At 36.3% G+C, this 16,741-nt stretch overlaps 1 protein-coding gene across 12 annotated transcripts in view; it reads left to right on the top strand.

Moving 5' to 3' along the window:
- TFDP2 (transcription factor Dp-2) overlaps window positions 1-16,741 on the top strand; it is a 152,646-nt gene that overhangs the window by 93,765 nt on the left and 42,140 nt on the right. For 8 of the 12 annotated variants that reach the window (XM_081072983.1, XM_081072978.1, XM_081072989.1 and 5 more), the window contains one exon: window positions 13,384-13,487. The exons of 1 other annotated variant lie outside the window; for it this stretch is intronic. In XM_081072983.1, the coding sequence (XP_080929109.1) occupies window positions 13,384-13,487 (104 nt within the window). The remainder of the gene's footprint in view (window positions 1-13,383; window positions 13,488-16,741) is intronic. 3 more of the 12 variants (XM_081072980.1, XM_081072979.1, XM_081072985.1) reach the window with 1 other exon arrangement.

The raw sequence follows: 16,741 nt of genomic DNA on the forward strand, positions 1-16,741 counted from the left end.
CTTATTATGAACTCTTAGCAGCACAAAACTGAGGTCTGGGGAATCTGACCTGTACCAGTTCGTTGTTCTCAAAGTCAGAATACCCAAAGAGAGTGAGATGTTTTCGCTGCCTTACACATGTGTATGCAATTAGAAACAATTAATGGCTACCTAGAACTCTCTCATCTGGAGTGAAGGTCAGAGGGAAGATTTGTCTGATGCCTATATTTTTCTGGAAACAAACAAAACAAACAAAAAGACCCCCTTTTTATTATTTAGGAGCAGGTAAAATAGTACAAGTATTGTGCTTTAAGTATATTATAAGTTAACTGTTGTGCAAATGGATCCAGGAACCTATCATGTAGTAGCATTATTTCTTTCTACCAAGTTTTTAGGCAGCTGATTTTCAAATGAACTTTTTGGATGTTGATTCTAAAACTGGCATTCATCAGCCCGGGGGGGCTTTGTTTTTGGGCACTTTGCTCACTTGAGTTGCCAAGTTTGGCAACTCTCTTGGCCATTTCTCTGACAAAAAAATGAAAAGGCTGCTCAGTGAGCACTTACTGTGTGCCAGGTAGATCCAGTAGAACTTACTTATAAAAGTTTGCAAAATCTCTTAATGGATAAGATTTTAATACAAAAGATTTTGTTAATATTGATATCTAGCTTTAAGATTTCTTGCTCTTCACAGTATGATTTAAATGTAGCTTCAATAATATCTCTCAAACAGAACGTGTTGAAATAAAAATATTGACAACATCGCAATATTGAATGAGCTACTTAGTATGGTATTATGGAATACAGTAATCCCCTTTTTTATTGGCTAAGAAATAGAAAGAATTGCTTTGAAACTAATTCATGGGTCTTTGGTCTTTTTGAATTTGTGTTAGAAAGTTTTAAATTTATTTTAAGAACACAACTTTATAATTCTAGATCTCTCTACAGTCATTGGCACCTTTTATAAATATTAGAAAAACATCTCTCTTGACTGTAAATTTTAAATGATTTCTTTGTTAACACTGTCTGGAGCAGGGTTCCATCTCAGAAGGGTTGTGGGCTTCTTCATGAGAATGATTTACAATTAAGAGCCCGTGGGTATTCTCATACTCATAAATTCTGATCCTTGTGGTTGCACCAGCTGCCTTCATCTACTCTAGCCACTCAGTGGCTGTTGGTACAAGATAAAATGTGCTGCTTTCCGAAAGCTCCCTCTCTTACTGGGCGTGCAAACAGAGTCTGTGTGCCATCTGGTGGGTGTCCTAGCTGTGATGATGGTGCTAAAAGGAGTGGTTGAAAATAGGCTAAACATTGAAAAAAAAAGTGTGTGTGTATATATATATATGTATATGTATATATATATATATGTATATGTAAAACACTTAAGAACAAGAAACTGAAGAAATAAGGGTCACAAAGCCCTTTCTCTTTTCAAAATGAAAATAGAGGTAAATGTAGTAGAAAGAATCTACTTACCTTCCATTGCTTCCTTAGTTTGAAAAAGGAGGAAAAGGGAACCTGCAGCAGTCTTTCCCGGTCTTGCCTTGTCATAAGCGTCATCTGAGGCGCTTGTTAACAATACACATCCCCCCCCCCCCCCCCGCCCAGTTTCTGATTCTTGAGGTGTCTAGTGGAGCCCAGGAATGTGTGTTTTGAATAAAAGGGACACTCCTCTCCCAGGCCTTTCACCACCTTTGGATTTTATAACGAGGCACATTTGGGAAGAACTGCTGTGAACGGTTGGAAGAACCAAGTTGTTTGAGGCCACATGGTAAACTTATTCAATCATTAACCAGAAGATATATTATCCTAAAATTGGAAATTCTAATTAAACAGGTGGCAGAGAAATGATAAAATCAAGAGTTAAAAGGTTTATTGGACTGAGCGAGGTAATAGAAAAAGGGACAAAATGACATATTTTAACTATAGATAAAGAAGCCAGGGAACAGCAGCAGGATCAAATCTGTAAATGACACAAATGTTGTTGGACGGACGTTTAAAAAATACTGAAAGAGAAAGGGTCTACAAAAGAAACCTTGTGCGAATGGATTAAATGATTTCTAAGATCTTTTAGTTTTGAGGTCTGATGAACTAAATGAAAGCAATTATAATAGTCCAGATACCAGAGCTTGAATTAAGGGGTTCGCTTAAGAAATGAAGAAGTACTGTTTAAATCCTGGCATGTGGGAAGATGAAGAAAGAATTCTTTTTTTTCCTCCTTTCACATTGAAGAATCCAGGGCATTTATGGTTCTGGATACCAGATAAAGAAGGAGCTTGCTAATGGTTTTAAAAGGTGTCCTCCAAGTAAAAATGCTTATCAAAGCTGAGAGAACAGATTTGATCCTCTAGGGAAAGTATGTGGGAAAGATTGACACAAAAGATTTATTGGCCCATTTAGGAGTATGCCCTTAGGATTACAGGGCTATTTCTTGTTATGGCCATTCGAAGGATCCTTTCTTTGGTTCATGGGAAGATTCTGGTTAGGTGGTCCATTTGAGGGAATCCTAGAAGTCCTGTGTTCTGACAGCTGCAAAAACGTCCAGTTTTTTGCTTCCATGCCTATGAGATGTGCGTTTTCAGATCTATTGTCCTTATCTGTGTATTATAGGATGCCCGATTTCCATTTTGGAACCAAATACAGAGGGGGTGGTTCTAGAGGTCACTTTAATCATTATGCTTTGGAGATATTATGAACTTTCATCTTCTGTTTCTCGCCCCTCACATTGACTGCGATGTTGGGGTCACCCAAGATAAAAAGTTTAGCAATGGTGACGGCGTTTGGATTTAACCTGAGGAAGCTTGGTGAACGTGATTGAATACAAATGCAACAAAATACACCATGACGGTTATCATGTGCAGATAGATAATGCACATTACAGCTACACTCGTAGCTCGCCATAAATAGAATGAAAACTTAAAAATAAGATGTATGTTTCAACATAAAAATGAAGGAAGTCAGTAACTGCAAGGTTTATTTACTTACCTTTACCCTCCCCCCAACCCTGAAATAGACATTGTACACGCGTATGCTGTATTTTACTTACCGTACAGGTTTGCTATTTCCAGTTAGATATGCTGTCTTTTCTAATTAATTATGAGTTATTAATATGTGTTTCATTTGTGGAGCTAGTGCTGCTGATCTGTTGGGCCTGAGATTCTGTCCTCCGTAAAGGTGGCAAGCATCCCAAGCCATCTGGATCATTTCTCCCTCGTCCACTGTGTTCAGTGACATGTGTTGCTTCCTAGATGGCTGGCTGAAATGAGAAACACTGTTTGAAGGTTGTGCAATCTTTTCTGTGTGCAAAAAGAATTAGCCTATTCCAGAATCAACCTGTGACTTGATCTCATTAGTAATATATCTGAAGTGCATCAATAGTCTGTTAAAACAGTAATTAAACAAGTAGTTAAAAGGGTAGTATGGGAAGAAATGCTTGACCTTTCTGACTGCTTATTCTATGGTGGAGATGTTCATTGTGAATGAAATAAAGCGTGTGACACTGTCACATAAAAAGCAGATCAGTGGAGCAGAATAGAAAGTCAATAAATTGACCCAAATAAGTAAACCGATCAAGGTAGCATTTCATGTCAGCCTGGGGGAGAGGGAATAGGTTATTCAATAAGTAGCCATCAGGGGGAAAAATTGGTTCTTTTACTTTTCCCATAAAATAAATCCCAGGTGATGGGTCAAGGATGTAAAATTTTAAATGAAGGCATTAAAGTATTATAAGAAAACATGGAGGATATTTAATACAGTCTTAGTATCTAACTTTCAAAGATAATTACTTTCAAAGTACAGCATATCCCACTGGAAATACAAGCCCTGGAAGATAAGTAAAATATGTATAGCATGTCCGTGTACAATGTACATCTCCTGGGTGGGGAGGAAAGATAATAAATTTTGCAGTTACTCTGACTTCCTTTATTTTTATATTTAAATATACTTACAGACCTTTTTATGTATGATGTTAAAGTCACAAAAGGAAAGAACTATAAATTGACTACATTTTTTTTAACGTGTGGAGGAAATCATATATAAAAGCAAAAGACAAATGCCAAATTGGAAAAAATATTTGCAGCAGGTATAACAAAGAATACACTTATTTCTTCAATATTTAAACAGGGTCTACCAATGAAATCAACAGCCAATAGGCAGATGGACATAATTCTCAGGAAGGAAAGTTTAGATGACTTTTAAATAAAACAAATCAATCTTCTGCATAATAATAAAACCAAAATAGAATCAAAATCAGATACTATTTTAAACTAAAAATTGACAGAAATAAAGTTTGATTAGCACTGAGTTGCTAAGGATGTGTGGAAATAGACACTTTCATACATTTCTGAAGGGCAGGCAAGTTGGTACAACCAATGTGTATAAAGATGTATGTATGTATAGTCATTGCAGTATTTGTAGTAATTAAAAGTTTTACTATTCAAAATATTTGTAATCCTAAAAGCTTTTCCATTGTTAAGGAACTCAATAAGTAAACTGCTGTAGCCATAAAAAGAAACACTATGTAGCTAACAAAGTAAATGTTGAGGCAAACTACATATACAGGTATGGAAAGACATCTAAGGTAGGTACAGTATTATTAAGTAGGAAAAAAAGCAATGCGCAAACTGATACAGTATTCAACCATATGTGTAAGGAAAAAAGGATATTTATTCATAAATGTTTATATATGTCTAGAATATTTCTGGGAGGTTATATATGGACTGGCACCAGTAGCTGTCATTAGAGGAGGGAATGATTAGGTGGTGGTTGGGGGTGGGATGAGACTTAGTTTTCACTATATGCCCTTGTCTCATGAATTTATATCATACGCTTCCATCATTCATTCATTCATTCACCCAACAAATATTTGTTAAACTCTGCTATCCCAAGCACGTGTGCTAGGTGCTGGAAATACAGCAGTGAATGAGATAACAAAGCCCCTGTCTTTGAAGAGCTTAATATTCTGAGAGTGGGTGGGCTATTGACAGATGATTACGTAGGAACTAAATATACACTATATCATGTAGAGATAAGTACAGGCATACCTTGCTTTAGTATACTTTGCTTTAGTATGCTTCACAGATGTTGTGGTTTTTTGTTTGTTTGTTTTTACAAATTGAAGGCAAGACCCTCCACCAGCAAAAGGATTATGACTCGCTTTATTGTGATACTCACTTTATTGCAGTAATTTGGAACTGAACCTGCAATATCTCTGAGGTCTGCCTGTACTCTGGTGCAAAATCACAGTCAGTTAGGAAGTGCTGATTAAAGCTGGTCAGGCATCTCTGGTGCAGTGATGACCGAGCAGAGACTTGAGGGAAGCTGGGGAATAAGGTACATAGATAGCTGGGGGAAGAACGTTCCAGGCAGAGGAAACTATAAGAACAAAGGCCATGAGGCAGAAATTTGCTTGGCATGTTTTGAGGAACAGCAAAGCAGCCTGTGCAAATGTAGTAGAATGCAGTAGGGGGAGACTGACCGGTGACGAGGTCAGGAAGGAGGTACAGGTGACCCAGAGTTCTGTAAATCATGAGCACTTAATGCTGACAGATGCGAAGCCAACTGGAGGGTTGTGGAGAGAACTACTCCACATAGCAGGATTACTCAGACTGCTGCATGGGGGGTCAAACAGTTCTGTTCACTAGCATGATATGAGCCTCGGGTATAATTCAAAGTTTTCTAGTGGCCACATTTCAAACGGTAAAAAGAAACCGGTAACATTAATTTTTAATGATAGTTTTTTTAAGCAACTATGTCTGAAACATATTTAGCATGTATATCAATATAAACAGTGATCAATGAGCTATTGTACATGTTTTGGGTACTTAGCCTTCAAAATCTGATGTTATCTTACACTTAGAGCACGTCTCAATTTAGATGCTAAATTTTCAACAGTTAAAGTGAACTGTTGAAATGTAGTACTACCAAAACAATGAACTGTATTTAATGGAAAATATTTCATACTGCTTCAGTTTTTAAATTTAAATTAAGATTAAATAAATTTAAAATTCAGGATCCCAGTTGCACCAACTACATTGCAAGTGCTTCATAGCCACGCGTGTCTAGTGACTTCTGTATTGGAGAACATGGGAGTAGAACTGGCTGGGGGGAAATGCAGAAGCAGATTAATAAGGAAGATGTTGTAATAATTCAAGCAAGTGATGGCGACTTGGACCAGAGGGATAGCAGTGGAATGGATGAGAAGTGGTTCTCTTCTGGATGTATTTTAAAGGTAGAGCCAACAGGATATATCAGTGAATTGGGATGGGGAGCAGTCAGGAGTTAGATTTGTGATATGTTAAGTTCAAGATACCTATTAAACATCAAAATGGAGCTATGAGAAATGACAACTGGGTGTGTGCCTCTGAAGTTCAGGAGAGAGGTTTAATTTGGAGAAGTATACATGGGAACCATCAGATCACCTGGTGAGGAAGAGCTGGCTGAGAAGAGCTGGGGGACCACACTAAGGAGCTCCCAGGTGTTTTTAGAGAGGAGGAGTCAGCAATCAAGACTGAGAAGGAGAAGCCAGTGAGTTAGGAGAACCAATAGGGAGTTGGAGTTGGGATGCCAAAGGAAGAATGTTTCAAAGGAAGGTGGGGGGTTGCGGAGGGTCAAATATGGCTGGTAGGTTAAGGTAAGTTGAAAGCTGAGAATTGGCCACTGGATTTAACAACATGGAGATGTCTTGACAAAAACTATTTCCATGAAGTTGGGGGTCGGGGGAGAAATGGAAGTGGGTTAAAGAAAAAGAGTAGAGATAGCAAACGTTGACAGATTTTTGTGTTTTGCTGTAGAGAGCAACAGAAATGATGAGTTTGGTAGCCAAAGAGCTGTGCAGGGTTAAGAAAAATATTTTTTATTTTTAGATGAAAGAAATAATGCGTGTTTATGTGCTGATGAGAATACTCTAGCAGAGAGGGAAAGATTGTAATGATGCAGGAGATTTACAAGAGACAGTAGCTGGGGATATAATTTAGACAAATACATGAACCAGCTGTTTAAAAACTAGCTCCAAATGAGGTAATAGAAGAGGAAAAAGCAAGAGCATTGTATAATCTATAATTAGCCTCTTACTAATAAATATGAAATTGCCTGGGTCGCTTCTTCGCATCATTTTTTATTAAGGTATAATTTACATGCAGTAGAATTAACGTTTGACAAACATATGCACTACCACAGTTTAGGTCATTTTTGAACGTTTATTTAAGGCTGTAAGTTAGCTTGTCCTGTGAAGGTGGACCCTGTACATATGGGATATAACACTACTTCTGCTTTGACATATTTACAAACTCATAAAATAGGTATATTTTTCCCCCATAGTAAGTTACTAATTTGATTCTTCTAGGAGGATGGGTTAAGAAGGGTTTTCCAAAAGCTAATGCAGGCAAAACAAACAAAAAAAAATTTTTTTCTCCAGAAAGTCAGTGCTGTGAAAAAATATACTGGCGTCATGTAGACAAAGTACAATTATTTGACTGAATTTTTTCATTTTAATTGGACATATTGAAGGTGATTAACTGGAACTGGAACCCCCTAAAGAATTATGAGTGAAAGCAATCTTTGGTGTCTAGACGATTTTAATGGAAAACAGAAAGATTCCATTTACTCAAGAAAATGAAATAAAATTTGAGCCTAAATTTTGTGCCTGTGCCAAGATTTGGCATAATGTTTTTTAGCTCTTTTTCCTAGCTCCTTCCCTGGGTGATTGATCTCGTTTAGTTAATTCAGGGAATTGCCAGAACTAAAATCCAGGCAGGTCTCTAAATTTTTGTTTTTAGTAAATGCATCAAGTGCCAGGAATTGGCTTCTGGACAGTGTCAGGCCCCTGTTGCCAAGAAGCTGGGAATTAAGGCCAAGTACTTAGGAACAATTGTTTAGACGTGGTTTGGTTTACTTGTCTTTACCTGGCTGAATTTTTGGGAGACTGGATATTTTTAACCTATCTTCATAGGTTAAAGGACATTTACGTGTCCTTTTGAGTAAAAAAAAAAAAAATTATTTCTGCTTTGAACCTAGTTAATTTGATGAAAGTAAATTATATCTAAATACATACATGGCTTTTATTTCTGGATATCACAATTATTGAGATCCCAGTGGAGTCCCTTTAACTGCTTCTAAAGCAGATTTCATTTTTAGTAATTAAAAAACAGATACCTTATTTATAGACCTTCATCTTATTTCAGTAGCTGGGACTGATTCTCGCTTTCTCTCTTTTCTTTTCCTTCAGAGTGGCAGTAACTTTTTAAATTATAAAACAAGTGCATGCATGTTCATAAAATGTTTTTTTCAGTAATAAAAAAGTATAAAACAAAGTGAAACATGCCTTCATATGCTCACCAGAGCTTACCTCTATTTGTTTATCTTGCCAGATTTCTTTTTTTGCATGTATAACCTTATGTGTATATGTAGTTTTTGAGGTAAATGGAATCATACTAATCATGTTCTCTTATAATGGGAACTTTTTTCCATAGCAATACGTACTTGTCTGGGGTGGGGGCTGTCTAATGTTCCATCATATACATGTACCAAAAGATGGTTAAACGTCTAAATTGTTTCCAGGTTTTTGCTTTTATCCACAGTGCTGCAACCCTAGGACGGGTATAATTGTTCTTATCTGCTTAGCTTATTAGGATATATATCCAGCAGCGGAATTGCTGGTCACAGGGTCTGCACGTTGTTAATCGTGATGTTGCAAAGGCCGGGGATCAGCTTGCCACTTAGGCAGTGGAGGGCAGCTGCTGAGGTGGCAGGAGGCTTTAGCACGTGTATAATTGTTTTTAAAGCACTTGTTAAACTTTTGTGCTCTAATACCCAGTTCCATTATTATTCTAATTACGCTGTCATACTGCCCTACAGAAAGACTCTCAGTGCTCCCTCCACCGAGAGTGTTTTAGCCCCTGGAGTGCAGGGGACATGTCACTTGCCCTGAATATCCGTAGTGCTTAGCATTAGCATTTGATGTATATGTAGTAGGTGCCAAGTAAATATTTTAAAAATATACCCAGTTCACCACACCTTTACCAACTCAAGCATTATCAAACTTGAATCTTCATTAATCTGGTAGATGAAAAAGGTTTTTTTGTTACTTTTTTCATTATTGAAATCAAGCATCTTTTCATAGATTTGGTAGCCAAAGAGCTGTGCAGGGTTAAGAAAAATATTTTTTATTTATTTATTTTTTAAAAATATTTTTTTTATTTTTAGATGAAAGAAATAATGCGTGTTTATGTGCTGATGAGAATACTCTAGCATTTACATTTCTTCATGTACTCAGCTTATTTTTATATTGACGTATTATCTATTGCTGTTGAATTATAAGTGGGAAGTTAAGTAAATAAAAACAAATGTTTAAGGATATAATCTAATGACCTATGTGTTGCAAATATGTTTACCAACTCTTAGATTTGTCTTTTAAGTATATTGGGTCATTTGCTACTTAGATATTTACTTTTAGGTAGTCATATCTATCAATCTGTTTTTACTTAAGATTTCTAAATTCTGTAACATGCTTGGAACATCCCCAAATTATAAAAAAATTACTACATTTCTTCTCATATTTTTATGGTTTTAATTTTTATAGTTAAATATTTTACCTTTCTGGAATTATTTTTGTGTAAGATGAGAAATTGAACTGTAATCTTTCTTTCATCCAAAGGGACAAATTGTTGTCTCAACAATATTTCTTTAAGTACTTCATTCTTTCCCCATTGATTTAAAATGCTACCTCTACCATATATAGAATTTTCATATATAAGTGAAGTAATTTTTGGACTTTAATTTGTTTCATCAATTTCTTTATCTGCTTCTTAGCCAATATCCTCTTATTTCAATCACTGTAGCTATGTAGTAATTTTGAAACTGGTAGGGTAAAATTTTCCCTTTTCCCCGTTATTCCTGTTTTCAAAATTTTCTTGGCTGTTCTTTGCCTTTACTCTTTCAGATACTCTTTAGAATCAATTTGTCAAATGTATTAAGTTCCCTCTGTTTCTGTTGGTATTAACTGGCATGACAGATCTGGCTTTAATGATGTTTCTTTTTTTGTTTTTGGCTAAAGTTTTATATTCTTAATTTTCCTTAGTATTAGGTTTAAAATTAGGATCAACCTGTTCTCTGACCTTAATTATCTTTTTTTGTTTCACTGTTTCTTTTTTTCTTGGCAAGTTTTTGACTCTTGCTTCTAACACAGTGTATCAGAGATGATTTCATCTTAAACCTTCAGCAGCATTGAGGTCATTTTTGAAAACCGTCTGCCAACCAGACATTTTCAGAGCTGTGTTCTGCCTCACATGGTTCTATGGTGTGTTCCTCTCCTGCCTGGGACTGAGTTTATGGCAGGTGTCTGTCACTTACATAGCTGTTCCTCCCCTAGAATCATGGATTATTATCCTCCAGTTAGGGGGATTTTTCAGCAGGTCCGTATTTGGGGAGTTCTGATAATAACCTTAATCTTTAGCAATTGTTAAGATATGCATGTCATATAAACAAATCAGTTGCACAGTGACAGCGTAAGGAAACTTTATTTCATAATACTGGTTGTTCAGACATGTTTTCAAAAACAGTAAACAAAGGACATGGTGTTTAAGTTTATTTCAGACTTGGTATAAGTTATGATACCTGTTAAAAAGTGAGAAAAGATACAATTTAGGGTACATTGCAGAAAATATGGCATCTAGATGAGGAAAAGAAATAGCTCTAATCTTTGCTAATCAGTCCCTTTTTATAGTTTTATGCACTATTTTGTGCCAGAAACTAAACCAGGCGCTAGGATGCGAAGCTGAGAGACACAGCCCACTTGTAGTAGACCTACATGTAAATGATAATAGTTTGTGGCAATGCAGATTCAGAAGGGCATGTCTAGGGCCTAGACCACAGAGGCTGGGACAGCTTCTAAGGAAGAGGCAACACAGCCCAGGCTTAGTGTAGAGCCATGGCCCTCACTGGCTATGGGAACTTGTACAAATCATTTAACCTCGTTCTATCTCAGTTTCTTCATGTGTAAAATAGAGTCAGTAATAATATATTTCACACTGTTGTCCCAAGCATTGAGATGATATATATGGGGGTAGCCTCTAGAGCAGACTCTGATACATAGTAATAACTCAGAAAATGGTATGAAATCCCATTTTGAGTGCTACCATGTTTCCCTGAAAATAAGACCTAGCTGGACAGTCAACTCTAATGCGTCTTTTGGAGCAAAAATTAATATAAGACCGGGTCTTGTTTCACTGTAATACAAGATCGGGTATAATATAATATAGTATAATATAACATAACATAACATAATATAATATAAATACTGGGTCTTATTTTGCTATAAGACCCGGTCTTACATAATATAAGACCGGGTCTTATATTAATTTTTGCTCCAAAAGACGTGTTAGAGCTGATTGTCCGGCTAGGTCTTATTTTCGGGGAAACACAGTAAGAGGCAGAAGTTGTCCCAGCAGAGAGTAGAGACTTCCCAGCAGAAGGAAAAGTGTGTACACCAAAGCCAGGTTGGTTGAACTGGGGTCTTTCTGGAACTGCTAGGTATTTCATCTGATTGGAGAGTAGGCTGCATGTAGAGTTGAGTAGCTGAAACTGGGATGGGAGGCAGGGAGGGGTGAGATCTCCAAACAGGAGCTCTGCCATGTGGAGGAGTTGGAAAGGCATTTAGGAAGTGTCGTGAAACCTTTGAAAACCTCAGGTAGGGGAGTGTCCAGAACAATCTTGCCAGTTGAAAGACTGGTTTGTTAGAGATATGTGGAGGGGCTAGGAAAGCTATTTGAAGTAGGATATTTAGTTCGAGCCGTGGTGCTCAGCCCGAGCTGCACACTGAAACCATCTGGAGAACTTTTACTGGTCTAATGCCCAGATTGGCCCCACATCAGTTATATCAGCAGCTGTGTGGGTAGGACCCAGGCATTGGTATTTTTTATTGCTTCCCAGATAATCCACTGCATATTCATGGTTGCAAACCGTGGTAACTGCATTCAAACCAGATTTGATAAAGGTCCCAATTAAAGAAGTGCCCGCAGCATAAAGGGACCAGGGTAAGAAGGTAACAAATAGGATGTGGTGGTCAGTTGAATGAGGAGTGGGTTGATTATTTCTGGCTTGGATCACTGCATGGATGATGATTATATACCAAGACTCAGTTGTATACCACGACTGGAAACATGAAAGAGAAGCAGAGTTGGGTACTGGGTCTTACTGAGGGAGCTTGAGAAAGATAAAGCATTTGATATTTAAAACGTGGATATTGAGGGAAAATGATACATGACAGATGGGCAGAGAGAAACTGAAGGGGAGGAGCCGGTGATAAAGCTGAAAACTCTGGAGACAGTACATAATTGATGGGTGGGATCCTTGAGACAGAAAGTGTAGAGCAGACATGAAAGAAGTAATTTACATGAGAATTTCCAGTCAGAGAAAATCAAGTATAAATATGTGAGAGTGCAGATAAGTTCACTGGTTGAGGAAGAGCTGTCATTTAGCCTGATGGTCTGATTTCCTTACCGCAGGAAATGATTATCTGCTAAGAATTAGGAGGGAAGAGGAGGGGATTAAGGAGTATGGGCAAGCTTTGGAAGAGCTAAGAAAGGGGGCTGTCTGAGGAAGGAGATTGAGAAGGAGGTGCCTTTCTGGTCCTGCTCCTAAATGTTGGGTTTTTTCCCCCAGAGTTTCAGTATTGGCTCTCTTCCACATACTTCCTGGGTGTTCTCCTTTGTATATTAGATTACGACTTCTAAAAGAAATGGGGATAGACTGAAGTTTGTCTGGAGGACTTAAGTAGTTATGTGGTAGTTCAGAAGATTATTGGTTGGCTTTTCATTTTGGGCGTGGTATTTTGCTACCTTAATTTAAAATTTAAAGTGTTGAAATCACTTGAAAACACTGTACAGGTCCACAATTTCCAACGTCATTAAACTAGGTAGGTAGCACCTGCCTAGTTTTTTTTCTCTATTGTAATAAAACCTCAAAAAACTACCAACTCAGTATTTTGAAAATGTTAACTTTTAGTGTAAATATTTTGTATTATACTATAAATAAATTCTATTAGATGTTTATTTTAGTTCATGTTATACTTCATACATTTTTTGTTCTAGGATGTTTAATAAAGATATAATTGGATTTTTCAACTCTGGTGTAAACTATGCTTTGCATTATATATAAAAAAATCCAAAAGTCCAGTAATAAATTGGGAAATAGACTGAACTACTTATTTACAGATTTCCTGTTTAGCAGAACTAATTGTATTCACTACGACAAAGCAGTCATTGGTATGACTATTCAGTAAGCCTTCTTGTTTATAATTTGCTTACTATGATAGTTAGAAATTACTGAAGCAAAACTGGGATTAGGACCATGGCTTTAGAAGGTGGCCTTGATACTGCAGAACATTAACTCAGCGTTTTGATATCATTTCAGGTAACATTTCATTTGTTGCATTTCCAGTTTCCAGCACCAACTCACCAACAAAGATTTTACCAAAAACCTTAGAACCAATAAATGTGAATGTTGGACCCCAAATGGTAAGAAAATAATCAAATCTTAGAATTTGAAACTTTGCTTCGATAAGACTAATGTAGAGGATAATTGTACTAAAGATGGTTGGTCAAATACTCTCGTTAATTTCTTAGCTCAGTCACTTTTTTTAAAAAAGTTTTGTTTGTATCTGATTAAGTCTTGAGAAAAAGAAAAGCATTATGCTCTTTAATGTTTCATTTCACGTATTTGACTCTGGTTCTGTCTGTGTAATGTGAAGGTTTTTGCTCCCCATGTGAGGCTTTTCTTGTTTTTAGTTGTTTGATTACATTGGTTTGAAATCTGTTATGGTTTTATGCTCTTCCATTTTTTCCCCTTTTAAAATAACACTTACTGTCTCATAAACCGAACATGAGCCATTAGTTCATCTCTATCTGGAGCTCTTAATTTGAAACTCTGATTAAAGGGCATTTGGGGAAAAACAACATGCCAATTCATTTTAATCTTTCACAGTAGAAATAATCATAATGGGAGATATTTAACTATTTCTCTGAAGGTATTTCCTTAATTATGCTGGGGCTTGAAGTGTGTAACACTTTTAGAAAGCCTTATTTTTGAACAAAGTTGCATGCAGCTACTCTAAAAACTATACCTCATTTGAATGGCTTTACCCACCGTTAGCAAAAGTACATAAAGACTTTTGATTAATAACTGCCATTGTCAGAGCAATAAGGGTTAAATTTGCCCCTAATGTACAGTACTGTGGACTATGTTAAACCCAAAATTGTTTAGACCAAAATATTTTTTAACATATTTGATGGCTCCAGAAAGTCTTTAAGATTTTAAGACATTCTAGACATGACATTTTTCCTGATCGCTTGAGGACTGTTAATTATCTACAGAATTCAAGCCAAAGATCTTACACAATGTACTGTAACTATGTGAAGAATGTAATCTAGCTGCAAACCTCACAGAGACTTAAGCTCAGGTAAGTATTCCCATTTCAAGGTAGTTCCGGGTATATTTTAAAAGCACTTACTAAGCATTTGCCCTTCACCAGCCACTATAGTAGGTACGAATGAGAGAAGATACCTGACTTTAAAGTCTGTATTTTGAAATATGATTATATAAACACCAAAATCAATACCCGAACTCTTACGAGTTTGGCCCTTCCAGTAGTCTATTTTGAGAGACTATTCCCTCTTGGTATTTTAGTGATAACTGCTGTGGCTCAAATTTGAATTTCTCTTTTGGAAACATGTAATTTCTCTTTCCATTGTCAATTTGAACTAATGTACATGACAGCCTTTATACACTTCAGTTCTGACAGTGGTAAGTAATCAGGTATACTACTTATCCAATTACTGCAAACCTCACAATCAGCAAAAAAGGTCAGAAGAAGGAGAGGAGATTAGGGGCTTTCCTTTAAACCAGGCCAGACCACAGCCCTTATTTGTCTCCCTAATTCTAGGGTACTTTTTTGCAGTTCTTAGATTTTGGGCAGGGATCAGAGTTTTCTTTTTGATTTCTTAATTGTTGTAGAACCCCAATTAGAGCCTTTCTTTCTTCTCTTGCTTGCCTCTTTTGAACATTGTCCCCTCACCTTCAATGTCTCATCCATGATTTTAAGAAATATTTGTTTAGTTAGAAAATTATTGAATAAAACCTCACTCATTTGCTTTGGAAAGAAAATTTAAATTTCACATGCTTTTTTGGACGCCAAATCTTAGTGGTAAATAGGAATTTCAAAAAACCCCAAGAAAAACGTTATTTCTGTGTTTATAGAAACTAACAGTAACTATTTCAGTTATACACATCTGCTTCTATATGTATCTATATATACATCTATACATATAGATATATATATGATAATCTCTTGATTATCTTGACTATATTTTAATTTGGTTAAAAACTGCATATTATAGTGGAAACTAAAATTTTATCAAATAATGAAATCCTTTAATATAACAGTTTATAATATAGATCGTTTTTTCCTTCAGAATACAGATGTTCTCTTGGCTTATGTTACTGTAGATGGCAGTAGTACATAAGATTTATTGATTGAGGGCAGAAAAATCTCTAGAATGAAGTTTAATTGCTATATGATTTTCATAGCCTAACAGTAATCTATTGTCAAAAAAACCACATGATTACATTTAAAGTAAGATTTTCTTTGTTTTGTTTTGTTTTTTTAAGGGGAGAGGACTGAAATTTAAAATAAGTGTTCATTTTCCATATCAGATCAACTGAATATTCGAAGTAATTACCTCTAATGACCTCTCATTTTAATTCGGTATTTTACAATTGAGCTTCAGCTTTATAAAGCATGTCGGACTTATCACCTATATAGTTTTCCTGTGTTCAGTAGTTGATTAGGTTCTGGTGACTTTCCTTTGGTTTTGTTTCTTAAGACTCACTATCATTGTCGTAGTTTAAGAACTAATTGCATCTCACATGAACTTCTAAACTTGTCTTTCCAATTCAAGTCTGTCATCTCTCCAGTTTGTTCATTCAGGAAATGTTTATTAAGGACTTACTATGTAACCCTGTGCTAAGAGAAGGGAACAGAGTATATTGCTAATCACGCTCAGACCAGAAAAGATTATCAGCTGAAAATCTGACATAGAGGAAGAAAAAATAAACTAGAGCATAATTCATTTCCAAAGTCATCTCAATGTTGGTAACCATTTTTTTCCCTATGTCCAGTTTCCCTTCCTCCTTTCTTTTTCTTTTTGTCTCCAAAGCTCTTTAAATCCGGTAAAACGGAGCCTGTAGGCTACTAATAAAAGATATAGAAAAAGAACTCGTTAGTAATAAATACTGCATAAATAATGCAGTCTGTTTCAAGGGTAAGCTGAAACATTTAGAATTACTTTGTGGAGACTCCTGTTCTAGGATAGAGTAGATCAGAGACTAATCACATATTCAGATTTTCCTTTCTTAAGCTGTCACACACAAGTCACCGTCATAGAGCACATTTGAATGTGTGATGTAGTCATTGGTGAAAAGTTTGCTTTTGATATTGTAGAGTCTTTTCTTACTGAATTTTATGTAATCCTGTCGATGAACAAAGAAGCCACACTTTTCTTCATCATTTTTAATGTTAGGTCTTCTGTTTCAGTTCAGTAAGTATTTATTGCGCCTTTTTTATGAGCACTGTGCTAGGTCCTGCAAACATTCTCTCTATCCTTAAAGATCTTGCTTTGAAATGGAGGTAGGAGGTGAGATGGGGTGCATGGAAGGGTCCAAACACATTGTCTAGTGTTCCTGTTTTCACATGAAACAAGCTTCTGAATGCCTT

This window comes from Rhinolophus hipposideros (assembly GCF_964194185.1).
Source record: "Rhinolophus hipposideros genome assembly, chromosome: 14".
Lineage (NCBI taxonomy): Eukaryota > Metazoa > Chordata > Mammalia > Chiroptera > Rhinolophidae > Rhinolophus > Rhinolophus hipposideros.